Raw genomic sequence first — 13132 nt, forward strand, 5'->3', positions numbered from 1 at the left:
AGTCTGACTGTTTGAGGCTGTGGACAGGTGTCTTTTATACAGATAACGAGGTCAAACAGGTGCCATTAATACAGGTAACGAGTGGAGGACAGAAGAGCTACAGGTCTGTGAGAGCCAGAAATCTTGCTTGTTTGTGGGTGGCCAAATACTTATTTTCCACCATAATTTACAAATAAATTCTTTAAAAATCCTACAATGTGATTTCCTGGATTTTTTTTTTCTCATTTTGTCTCTCATAGTTGAAGTGTACCTATGATGAAAATTACAGACCTCTCTCATCTTTCTAAGTAGGAGAACCTGCACAATCAGTGGCTGACTAAATACTTTTTGGCCCCACTGTAAACCTTGAGAGGAACCAGACTCAGCAGGGACCGCCGTCCTCCTTGGGTGGCCTGGAGGATACTTTAAATAAATAGGATTTACACAAATCATACACACAAATTAAAACACACAATTCAAATCAAACACACAATTAAATTGAACTGAAAGTTATAACGAGCAAAACATAACTGGAGTTCTTCATTGTTCAGTCCAGTCTGTGATAAAGTCTGTTATAAGTTCTGGACATTTTTGGTGCAAACACACCAGGTTCCCATCCCATCTAAATTAATTAAGTTTGCGTTTTAATGGATGAAAATTAACAGGAAAAAATCGAAACCTTGACTTTAACCCAGTAGTTCAGAGGCAGTTTTTGATTTTAAAAAGATTGAGCTGAAAAGGGAGCAATTGCTTATTAGTGTTGGATAACCTTATTCTAATACATATAATTGTTTTACAAAATGTATTTACACATAAGTTGTTACATTTTATAAATTATCTAAAACCATTTTCAAACGTGATAAAAGTGGCAAAATAGGGACCTTTACTTTTTCACAGAATTGTATATCTGAAAATGAAATATCAAAATATCAATCTCACTCTCACATGCTGTGAGGAGTAAAAAGCAGGGTTGACTGACCCAAAACACCTTTTCCTCCAGCATGCTTATCAGTGGGGCTTAACCTTCTTTTTCGGGTCCAATCCAAGTGTTTGTGGCCTAAATGGACAGAGAAAAAAAGCTTTTTGTTCCAAATGAATTGTTGGCATAGAATTGGTACTTCTTTGTACATTTGAAAACTTGTTGACCCCAAATTGCCCGAAACCATCTACTGCAATTTTTTTTAGTTATTTATGGAGAATATTTTTTCTTCTCTAACCATCCTGTCTTTAGAAACACCATACACATGGCCAAAAGTATGTGGACACCTGACCATGAGATTGTTGGACATTTGTCTGTTCAAGCCACTGGAGTTCCTTTACATCAAACTCAACAAACCTTGTCCTTATAGACATTGCTTTATGAAAAGGCCTTTACTAAACTGTTGTCTCACAGTTGGAGGCATATAATTAATTTTATATTGTTGATTATATACAGCTATTAGCATTGTATATGGCTGAAATACCTGAACTCAATAATAAGTAGGGGAGTCCACATATATTTGCCCATAGTGTATTTATGTCCTCAGGAACATTTATTACAGCTCAAGTTGTTTCATACTTAATCTTATACTTTACACCATCAGCATTATGTTAAAAGTAATCAGCTGACATAAAAACAATCATTTATTTAAACTGAACATGTTTGTTTAACTAATTATCCGCATTTCAGATTTAGTGAATTAAAACTATTAATTAAATACACAGTAACTAAACAATATGTAATAAATAATGTTCTATATTTAAAACTACTGGTTGTAACAATAGTTCCTTTCGAACTCACAGATTATATACATTATATATGGCTCAGTGCTTAATAATAAACCTTGTTTAGCAAGACAGAAACACAGAATAGTGAAATATAACATAGTATATATTTAATAGAAACATCAAAGGTAACAAATGTATACCAAACAAATGGTTCAGGTTTACATTCAGTCATAAGGAACATGATGTCTGTGATGCCAGGATTGGGATTTTTTTATTCAAAATAGTGAGACTATTTTGACTGAATTTTTTTAAAACAATATTGAGGATGTCTGATAGAAATCCTTAAACCGAGAGGATATTTGTCCAGGTGATCAGATATAACCCAAGAACCACCAAAAACAGCTCCATAAATTAATTGCTTCTTGAATATGGTTGTTGTTGTCCACAGTCAAACCAGAGTCTTGACTGTAAACAGTGTCAGCTGTGTTCCAGCAGCACTCTTGGATTACATCTGACTATTCAGATTTCTTAAACCTGAGGGGGTGGATGTCCGAAGCCCTGCGATGGATTGGCGCCCCACCCAGGATATTCCTGAATACCTGAATAGGACAGCTGATAACATTTTTGAAATCCCAGAGATGCTGTGACATACAGTGTATCACAAAAGTGAGTACACCCCTCACATTTCTGCAGATATTTAAGTATATCTTTTCATGGGACAACACTGACAAAATGACACTTTGACACAATGAAAAGTAGTCTGTGTGCAGCTTATATAACAGTGTAAATTTATTCTTCCCTCAAAATAACTCAATATACAGCCATTAATGTCTAAACCACCGGCAACAGAAGTGAGTACACCCCTTAGTGAAAGTTCCTGAAGTGTCAATATTTTGTGTGGCCACCATTATTTCCCAGAACTGCCTTAACTCTCCTGGGCATGGAGTTTACCAGAGCTTCACAGGTTGCCACTGGAATGCTTTTCCACTCCTCCATGACGACATCACGGAGCTGGCAGATATTCGAGACTTTGCGCTCCTCCACCTTCCGCTTGATGATGCCCCAAAGATGTTCTATTGGGTTTAGGTCTGGAGACATGCTTGGCCAGTCCATCACCTTTACCCTCAGCCTCTTCAATAAAGCAGTGGTCGTCTTAGAGGTGTGTTTGGGGTCATTATCATGCTGGAACACTGCCCTGCGACCCAGTTTCCGGAGGGAGGGGATCATGCTCTGCTTCAGTATTTCACAGTACATATTGGAGTTCATGTGTCCCTCAATGAAATGTAACTCCCCAACACCTGCTGCACTCATGCAGCCCCAGACCATAGCATTCCCACCACCATGCTTGACTGTAGGCATGACACACTTATCTTTGTACTCCTCACCTGATTGCCGCCACACATGCTTGAGACCATCTGAACCAAACAAATTAATCTTGGTCTCATCAGACCATAGGACATGGTTCCAGTAATCCATGTCCTTTGTTGACATGTCTTCAGCAAACTGTTTGCGGGCTTTCTTGTGTAGAGACTTCAGAAGAGGCTTCCTTCTGGGGTGACAGCCATGCAGACCAATTTGATGTAGTGTGCGGCGTATGGTCTGAGCACTGACAGGCTGACCCCCCACCTTTTCAATCTCTGCAGCAATGCTGACAGCACTCCTGCGCCTATCTTTCAAAGACAGCAGTTGGATGTGACGCTGAGCACGTGCACTCAGCTTCTTTGGACGACCGACGCGAGGTCTGTTCTGAGTGGACCCTGCTCTTTTAAAACGCTGGATGATCTTGGCCACTGTGCTGCAGCTCAGTTTCAGGGTGTTGGCAATCTTCTTGCAGCCTTGGCCATCTTCATGTAGCGCAACAATTCGTCTTTTAAGATCCTCAGAGAGTTCTTTGCCATGAGGTGCCATGTTGGAACTTTCAGTGACCAGTATGAGAGAGTGTGAGAGCTGTACTACTAAATTGAACACACCTGCTCCCTATGCACACCTGAGACCTAGTAACACTAACAAATCACATGACATTTTGGAGGGAAAATGACAAGCAGTGCTCAATTTGGACATTTAGGGGTGTAGTCTCTTAGGGGTGTACTCACTTTTGTTGCCGGTGGTTTAGACATTAATGGCTGTATATTGAGTTATTTTGAGGGAAGAATAAATTTACACTGTTATATAAGCTGCACACAGACTACTTTTCATTGTGTCAAAGTGTCATTTTGTCAGTGTTGTCCCATGAAAAGATATACTTAAATATCTGCAGAAATGTGAGGGGTGTACTCACTTTTGTGATACACTGTACATGTCCCTTAACTTTATATTTTGACTTTATTTGAAATTCATTTTGACACAGTTTACAGATCTGCGTTATTATGAAAAGCTATTGAATGGTGCTTTTTATTATTCCCTTTTTGTATAAGTTTCTGGCCTTGCTATTGGTTTGATATCATGCAGTATTTTTCTACCAGTGTTATAAAGTTAAGTTAAATAAATATGGCTTCTTTTAAATAGTGAGAATTGGCCTTTCCTTTATGACAAAAATGGGGCAACTGTTTACACCTTACATGCATTTACTTCTCATTGGTTGAATAGCAAACCAAAGTTAAATAAATAATAATAGTACTAATGTTTTCTATTAGTCATTATATAAGGTCTTAAAATCTTCTCAGTCAAAGCTTGTACACATGCATCCTCACAATCATGCATACACACATTATGAATAGTTCCCTATATATTTTTTCTTATTTACCCAACACTGCCACAATTTACATTTGCATTAACATTTTCTGCATTTAGCAGACGCTCTTAAACAGAGGAACTTATTTTTTCTCCAGTTTTTCTTTAATGTTTTTTTAGTGGTCAGGTATCCATGAACAGCCTCTCCCCTCGTCTCCCTACCCATTAAACTTTTGGTTTTATAGCTATATTATACATTCAGGCTGAGAGTAAATCCACTGATTTTAATGTTAAACATAAAACACAGTACTGTATTAAAACACTGATTGTTAGAAACCAAGTAAACGTGTTGCACAAAAAAAATTCTAAATGATAGTCTAATCCCATTATGTCTAAAACAAATAACACATAAACAACTGTATTTTTAATCCCTCACAGGTCTTAGGATGAGACAGATGTAGGAGAATACCTTAGCAGCTATTCTTATGCAGTTTTATTGAACCCTTCAAAACTGAATCAACACGATAAAATTTTACAGTTTCTTAATTTTCAATTATTTACAGCCAAGGCTAGAAAAAGTAGTGCTAACTCTCATTAAAACAAAATTCAGAGGACTTTTAGTAATGCAAAAAAGCTACAAAGGCTTCTCTAACTAAAATAAGCTTCATGATTGCTTTCTCAGGGCTGAATATCTGGCAAAATTGCATCTAGACATATTACAGGATTATATCAAAGTAGCAATCCATCACTTAAAGTAAGACTGAAATTTGGTGATGCAATATCACAAGAAGCTGAATTGTTTAGAAATGTCAATCATCAACCCAATAAAGATGCTTTGGAAAGACCTAAAGCGACTGCTCATGTAAGAAATTTCATGTATGCTTACCTACAGCAAACATTTTCACTGCTAGCTATACTTTTTAATATATTTTTCATATCTAGTAATACATGTATTTAATATAACATACATTTATTTTAGTTTGAATATAAAGCTTGTTGATCCCCACAAATATGATTTGAAACATTATTATGTACCGAGACAAAAACAAAAAACTTCAAATTAGTTTTGAGGAAAAATCAAAGTTGATGTAACAATAAGAATACCAACATAAATGTGTGCTTACAAATTATATAAACCTTTTTTTTTTATTCCAGTATTACTTAATATATATTACACAATATGTTACAAACCCTCATTATGAGTACCCTTTAAATAAAGTTTTACCAAAAATTTATTTGCTTTAATAAATGACGATTGGCTTGTTGTTCAAGGGCAGGGTGCTGGAGGGGATTCCTTATTACCGATGCAATTACGACCTCTGCTGGCTGATTGATGGCGCCAGCACAGAGTCGGGCAATAATAGAATGCCTTTATTTGTCAAATATACATATACACATGTACAGTACAACAAATGTCTTTCTTCGCATATCCCAGCTTGTTTGGAAGCTGTTAAGGGCCTTGCTCAAAGGCCCAACAATGGCTGCATGGCAGAGCTGGGATTCGAACTCTCAATCTTTTAGTTGATAGCCCAAAGTTCTACCCACTAGGCTTCCTCTGTCCCCCGGAGAGTGTGGATCAGGGTGTGTCTCTCCATACACAAAGCTGATCCACGTATGAACTCACCTCATACAGGTTAAAAGATGCAGTCGGCTACTGCACACGAGTCGGGGGCGTCGGTTAGTCACGGCTCTCCCTAGTCAGAGTAGAGTTTAACATCAGTAGAGAGGAAGTGTAATGCAGTTGGGTAATTGGATACGACTAGATTGGAAGGGGAATTGAGGGGGAAAAGCAAAAAAAATTAAATAATAATAATAATAAAAACATTCCAAACTGGAACAACACTGTAACGTATTAAATATTTTAACCTAAGTATTTGGTACACATGCAAATGCTTGTGGCCTCTTGGTTAAATTTTACATTTTTATGTTTTTATAGTAATATTTTGTTACACATCATCTACAGGGTGTGTGTCTACATGCCATTTTTCTGCACATTTAAATGCATTTTTTTAATTTATTTTTTGTAAATGTAAGACTAACATCTAAGATAATAAATGTGTCAATTGTAATAAACAGTAACAGTGCATCTAAATGTGTAGAATTTTGTTCCTTGGGGAAGATTCTTTCACTCGAGGTGTCCAAACTTTTGCATTGGAAGTAAAAATTGTTTGGACATAACATATAAAAAACTTTCACTAAGCAAGATTTCATGACCAAACTTTTGTCCATGGTTATTAAACATATGAAACAGTTATGGTGGCTAGAATATGAAAAGAGAGACTGGAATATTGCTTTAGCATTTAGCTGCAATATGCTCAGAAAGAAAGTGTCACAATCAGTCAATCAGTAAAAATAATAATACAGATGATAGATTTCTTGTAATATTGCAAATCACCTCAGAAGGACCAAGATATTAATTAAAAATCAGAACTACTGGGGCAGATATGGTTCAAGTTTGTCAGCATTTTAGGTCAAATGGCATCTCAGGCTGACACTACAGTTTTAGGTAGTGTGTACAGCTGTAGTATACTTAAGTTAAATTAAATATACTTGAAATAGTCCCAGTTTAGTACAGTTTAGTACAATTAACTTTTGCATTATTTTTGTACAATTGAAGTATAATAAGTGCAAAAATTGTTGTTCCATTTGAGCACTTTAAGTGCATTGATCATTAGTGTGACAACAATACACTATAGTGCACTGTAGCATATTAAAGATTAGTCTCCTTTTTTTCACCAGGGTAAGTTATTTATATTTCTTCAAATCCTGTTATACACTGCAGATATAATTCCATTTGGATGGTTTCTGTTTAAATAGAACTAGTGCATGAAAAGAAATCACACTTTTAATATAAATAGTATAAAAGCATATCTTCATAACAATATTTTACCATAGTAGTATATAAATGTAGAATTTTTGCTCGGTGCTCAAGTGTTCAACTCAGAATGGCATTACTGTGAAATAAGGCTTTGTGTCAAATCCATTGTTGAAGTACCCATATGAGTTTGGTAGTATTCTTTAGCTTTTGTCCTTTTTGTGCCTCCTCAACCCCTTCACTCATGCTGCCCTCATTGCAATTAAAACTTTACTTGCTCTGCATCATACTCTATATAAACTCCTATTCATACCAAATTGTAAATCTCTTAATTTAATTCTACACACAACTTTAATTCTACCGTCCATCTCATTCTTTATCAATTGTTCATCATTTTTTTGTCTGGTAACAAACCAACACCCACTCTATATCATTCCACCCATCCTGCTATAAATCTTACAATCGTACACCCACTCTCCTTACTTTTATACCCCTTACCTTCTCTATCCTCTGTAACAACCCTCAACCCTCCTCCTCTTCTGTCTTTCTCTTTCTATTCCTTCCTTCTCTGATTCCCCGGCCTTTCCCCACTCCACCTTTCTTGACCCCTCATCTCAGGACGACAAGGAGATTGACCTGGAGCACCTCCACCGGCGTGTGAATAGCCTATGCACAGACGATGAAAGCCCACACAAGCAGTTCTCCACTTCCTCCATGGACCTAACCCCGCTGGATATGGAATCGTTGCAGGCGGGGCGCCAGGCCCTGGAGCAGATCAGCGATTTCCGCAACACACACATCACCACCACCACCTTCATTCCAGAACAGATCCAAACGCTGAGCCGCAGCCTTTCTGCCAAGGCGGCTTCTGGCTTTGCTTTCGGTGCCATGCCCGAGCAGCGGACTGGCCCTGGGCCCTTCAGGCAACGCGCACCGAATGGTGGCTTCTTCCGCAGCCCCATCAAGACGATGTCCAACATTCCCTATCAACCCACACCAGCCCCCAGCTTCAGCTATGGTAATGACCCTGACCGGGGAACATCCATATGAGGGAATGAAGACACACATACACAAAACAAGATCCAAATGTAAATACCCATCTTCTTTGTTGTCCTTTTTTGCTTTCTGAAAAGCTTGGTTTTTCAGCTTTGCTGTTGGGGGTGCTCGTCCTGCCTGAACTCACCTACCTGTTGAGGATGGTGATAAATTTCATTATTGTCTTTGTGGTCGTCAGGAGATATCTTGTGTAAAACATGACTTTGCCTTCATTTTTTCACTTGGACTTGTGAGGATTGGCTCAGTGAGAAGAGATTCAAACAAAAAACACTTTAAACTGAACAAAACTTCAAACCATGTGATGTTTACATTTCTTTAGTTTTCTTTTTGTGAGCAGACTGACCTACAGACCTGCAATAACTGGAGGATTCTTGTCTGCTTTCCAGTTCATGCTGGTCAAATCACAGTGGTACATTCTGTGGGTAATGGGGTGGCAGTTATGTGTCAATACCTGTTGAGATTCAGACCCGGCTGCCGCTCTACCCTGCACCAGTTCTGCAGATGGGAACTTATCTCCTAAGATCCTTACATCTGTGTTGTGCCATATTGCTAAAGATGGATTTTTCACAGACATTGGACATTATATAGAACAAACAAACAACCCTGAATTTTGAAATTTACACAGGGGGAGGAATGCTACAACGGCCTGTAAACGTGTTCAGTTTACTTTAAGTTAAACAAATCTTTTTTTTGTGTGTGTGAGATGTGTTTGAAAAGACAGTTAAAAAAGAAACGTTCTAGGTGCTGTTTGGTGTTTATTTCATTTGTATTCTTCTATAAGTTTGAGATGTGTTTAGAACCATCATCACAGTTAGGTGTTATAGGTTATAGAAGCCTGTGGCTGAACTTTCAAGTCAGGGCTCTTTTTAATTTGTGTGTGTCTCTAAACTGACACAAGGTCATTTGAAAAAGGCAAGACAGCCCATTAAAAACTTTCTATTGCTTTCATAAACGTTAAGGGGTAATGTTTATCTAACTTTTTTTTAAAGTGCTAATTGTAAAAACATGGCCATCAGTGTGTGATGACAGGTAAAAAAGACACATTTTGAGACTTCAAAAATACCAAAAAAAATCAATAAAGTAAAACCTTCAAACCGTTTTCACTAACATTGTATTAATATGACTAATGTTAGTTGTTTAGAATGAGCTTTCAGTTTGTTATTCTCAGACTAATTCGCAATTGTGTAGAAAACAGCAAGTGTTTTGACAAAAGCGTTCTAGATGTACTTTTCTTAAGATATGGCTATTGAATGACTATAGGAAAATTTTATTTAGTATGAATTTAAAGATTTTTTTATTTAGTATAAATAAAGAGATGTTTAAATGTATATTTTACATGAAGATAATTTTGTTGAATTTAAGAAAATATAGAGTTTAACATAAAAGCCTTGCATTGCATTAGCCACGGTTACACTAATTCAGTTCTCCTGAATCCTTCAGATGGTAAGGTGGTTTTAAAAGTTTCAGTTTTTAGTTACAGTTTAACTTAATTTCTTATGAGTTATGGATTTATGAATAAGACTGCAAGTTGTTTCCATTAAAAAACAAATGCATAAAACTGGCTAAGCCTGTAACATTTTTAATTTCTTACATAGTATGTACAGGAATCATTTTCGAGTGGTTATAATGTACAGTATTTAATATAGGCCTATTTTGTTGTATGTGTTGCATATTATTCAAATGGAACAAACTGAGGCCTCTGTTACAAGTGGCAAAGCTTTCTGTGTATAATTTGTCTAATAAACATGTTTTCTACAGTGGGTTTAGTTGTCTTGTTCTTTCAAAGGACCTGGTTTAGCCCCTGTGTTCCGCCCCTGTGTCCAGTCCCTCTGTTCAGCCCCTCTGTTTGCATTTTTGCAATGTACAGAAGTTGTTGGGTTTTTTTTATATATATCTATATATTTATTAGAATAAACAACTGCTTTGTTCTAGAGCCATTACTGGCTTTACAGCTTTAATGCATCTAGGTTACGAAAAGCCCTTTGCATTAATGTGGTTAAATGTTAACCCATACCAATTTTTGTTGAGATTCAAGTCAGGAGATTGCCTAGGTCATACAATCAAAAACATAACTTGAACCACAAAGAATAGCTTGGTTTAAAGAAACTCCAGTCTGCCGCTGCATCAAGAAATGCAACCTGAAACTTTTTTAGACAAACAGAAAGTCGTACATCGAATCTATGCAGAAACCCAGAGTTCTTTTGGCCCGAGCTCATCTCATATGGTCCAAAAGACAGTGGAAATGTGTGCTGTGGTCACATGAGTTCATGGGGGGAAAATTATGTTGCGTTCCATATGCCAGCAAAATGTACAAAAGCCAACATGTCATTGTATAGGGTGGGCGGCACGGTGACTAAGTGGGTAGCACTGTCGCCTCACAGCAAGAAGGTCCTGGGTTCGATCCCCAGGTGTGGAGTTTGCATATTCTGCCCGTGTCTGCGTGGGTTTCCTGCAGGTGCTCGGGTTTCCTCTCATAGTCCAAAGACATGCAAGTGAGGTGAATTGGAGATACAAAATTGTCCATGACTGTGTTTGATATAACCTTGTGAACTGATGAACCTACCGTTCCTGTCATGAATGTAATCAAAGTGTGATACATTACGTTAAAATCCTAATAAACAAACAAACAAAAATTTTATAGGGTTGCATCAGAACTCCCTGCATGTGTGACTTTTATATGTGTGAGGGTACAATTGGTGCAGAGGCACTTTTAGTAGACTCATGCTGCTATCAAGGCGACGTCTTTTCCCTAGAATGTTTATGGTTATTTTAGTTATGGTTATTATGGTTAAGTCTAGATCTGCCTCCTATTAAAAATGTATGTGGAGAATCAGACAAAAGCGACCACGGACTGCTGAGCAACTAAAGTCTGTATCAAGCAAAACTGCAACAATTAGTGGCTTCAGCTCCCAAACCATTAAAAAGTCTCATTAACAGGAATGGTGATGGAACTCAGTCCTAAAGATGCCTTTGTCCCATTTTTATTGAATACAGTTGTGTTTAAACCTTTTAGTGCACTTTCTGTTCAAGAAAAGTCTGTCACAGATTGCTTTCTTTACATACTGTAAATAAGAGTAAAAATGCACCAATTAAATTTGACAGTGTATTCAGAAAGTACATGTAAAGTGTGACTACCTACGTTTGATTGACAGTACAATGAAAAACAGCTGTAAAGGCCTCTGAGTTTTTCAATCTAATTTCTTAGTGGCTGTTTCATAAATATTTGATAATGCACAGAATGAGGTTCTCAAATTCAAATCCATTGTTATTTTTTTACACAAACCCCAGGTAGTGTGGTCAAAGGTCAGGGTTGGTTTTGGCTGATGCACCAGACGTCATGCCCTCTGGCACACACAGAATAGCACAGCAGCCTATCGCATCATGCTTCAGTGACTAAAGTAAAGTCAAAGCTACTGCATGTACAGCCCCCTCATTCTGCCCCTCTCGCCAACTTTAAAATGATCTTGGCACATTATCACTACATGAATATACAGTTGAAGTTGATTTATATACTTTATATACGCTTCTAGGAGATGGGTCATTTCATTGTAGTCTTGGAAATTCAACTGTAGAAATTCCCCTTCTTTTTTATGATAAAATGAACTAAACTGAAATGAGCTATGTTTAATTCCTTTCCATGTCTGTGATTCTCTATTATTAGATCCCTGACATGTTTTGAATGCACTTTAGATTAATTAAGATTTTGCACATTTTTCCTGTGTCTGTGGGAATTCTTGTGGTTACTCCAGTCTCCTCCAAAATCATGTTGTAAATGTGTATTGAAAAGGATACCCTGTCATTGATCAGCACCATGTTCAGGATGCATTCCTGCCTGTGGAGTGTTCAACCAGGGTATTCAGGGCTAATGAAGTGAATTTTGACTTTCTGTCTGAACTTAAAGTTATGTACAGTACTGTATTTAAAAGCATGGACATGATTTTTTTTTTCTTTTGCCAATTTTTCTACAATATTCCTATGTTACTATGGTCCCTCTATTGGTGTGATTTTAAAATCCTTTAAAACATTTCATTGCTACTTAAATGATTGATTAAGCCATGCAAGCAGCTTTAACATTTGTTTTAGTCTTGATTTGAGTTACACTATATGGACAAAAGTTAGGATTTTTTAATCCTTCAGGTGTTTCGAGTCCCGTTGCCACAGGTATACAATCAAGCACCTAGTCCTGCAGTCTACCTTTACAAATGAAAGAATGGGTCAACTTTATACCACTGATATGGATTTAAATATTGTCATAAAGGCTCCTAAAAGTGTAATGTGTAGGTGTTTCAATGAGTGTTTATGTAGTGTATTTTGGCTTTATGTAGTGTGTTGCTGTCCTGTTAAACATGCAGATTTAGTTTCTTTGAATTTAATTTTGCTCTAATATGTCCTGTTACATGTTTCATGCCCGCTCCATAGGGCACATTTTGTAACTTGCACTGTGCTTCTCTCTGGGATGACTTGTGGTTTAACTTTCCACTTAAAATTTTTGAACCATTTATACTGATAGTAAGGTTTAAGGTGTTTGTTTTCACCCTTATCATGACTGGTTCTTCTTGGGTAAAATCTTTCCACCAAAAGTAACATAATACATCCAGGTTCAGAAGAACATTTTTTCTTGTTTAAAAATGTTTATATTATATTGATTAAGTAACGTCTACATGTATATTTTCATAAAACTATAAACTTTTTATTCTTTAGTTGTTTTAACCATTTTTATTTTTTTTATTTTATTTGCTACATTCTTTTCAGATTTGTGTCAAATTGAACTAGATTTATGCACTAAAAGTACATTGAATAACAAGATCAAAAGTATTGAGTTATTGTTTTCTTCATGTACATGTAGGTTAATTCTTCTGGAGACTCTTACCAATCGTTCTGACCACAGGAAGCTTTTTGGTTGCA

General features: G+C 36.9%; 1 protein-coding gene across 1 annotated transcript in view; it reads left to right on the top strand.

Annotated features, from left to right (window-relative positions):
- grid2 (glutamate receptor, ionotropic, delta 2) overlaps positions 1–8340 on the top strand; it is a 744839-nt gene extending 736499 nt beyond the window's left edge. The window contains exon 16 of the mRNA XM_062998321.1: positions 7790–8340. Coding sequence (XP_062854391.1) covers positions 7790–8221 — 432 coding nt within the window. The 3' untranslated portion in view covers positions 8222–8340. The remainder of the gene's footprint in view (positions 1–7789) is intronic.
- The last annotated feature ends 4792 nt before the right edge of the window (positions 8341–13132 follow it).

The sequence above is a fragment of the Trichomycterus rosablanca genome, chromosome 7 (genome assembly GCF_030014385.1).
Source record: "Trichomycterus rosablanca isolate fTriRos1 chromosome 7, fTriRos1.hap1, whole genome shotgun sequence".
NCBI classification, from domain to species: domain Eukaryota; kingdom Metazoa; phylum Chordata; class Actinopteri; order Siluriformes; family Trichomycteridae; genus Trichomycterus; species Trichomycterus rosablanca.